This window comes from Penaeus monodon, chromosome 29 (assembly GCF_015228065.2).
Source record: "Penaeus monodon isolate SGIC_2016 chromosome 29, NSTDA_Pmon_1, whole genome shotgun sequence".
Lineage (NCBI taxonomy): Eukaryota > Metazoa > Arthropoda > Malacostraca > Decapoda > Penaeidae > Penaeus > Penaeus monodon.
Window position 1 is genome coordinate 10,154,562 of NC_051414.1, and position 291 is coordinate 10,154,852.

The following is a 291-nucleotide window of genomic DNA, read 5'->3' on the forward strand; positions in this document are numbered from 1 at the left end:
CGTGCCCTTCATTTAACTAACTCCCTCCCCCCCAGACGGTCTCCGCCGGGAGCCGCGTCAGCGTGCGCTGCCGCGTCCAGGGCTCCCCCGTGGCGGAGGTTCGCTGGTACAAGGACGGCTCTCCGCTGCACACCCACACGCACGCCCACCTCATGCTGCAGGGGCGCGACACGCTGGTGATCACGGGCGTGGGCGAGAGGGACGCGGGCATGTACCAGTGCGTGGCGGCCAACAGCCTCGGCGAAGCGCAGGCGTCTAGTCAGATCAGCATCCGAGGTGAGAGCAAGCTGC

At 68.4% G+C, this 291-nt stretch overlaps 1 protein-coding gene across 1 annotated transcript in view; it reads left to right on the plus strand.

Moving 5' to 3' along the window:
- Positions 1–35: 35 nt before the first annotated feature.
- The window catches only part of LOC119591638 (Down syndrome cell adhesion molecule-like protein Dscam2), a gene marked incomplete at both ends in the record, with an annotated part of 4,650 nt that continues 4,394 nt past the window's right edge, over positions 36–291 (plus strand). Inside the window, 1 exon segment of the mRNA XM_037940393.1 lies at positions 36–276. Coding sequence (XP_037796321.1) covers positions 153–276 — 124 coding nt within the window.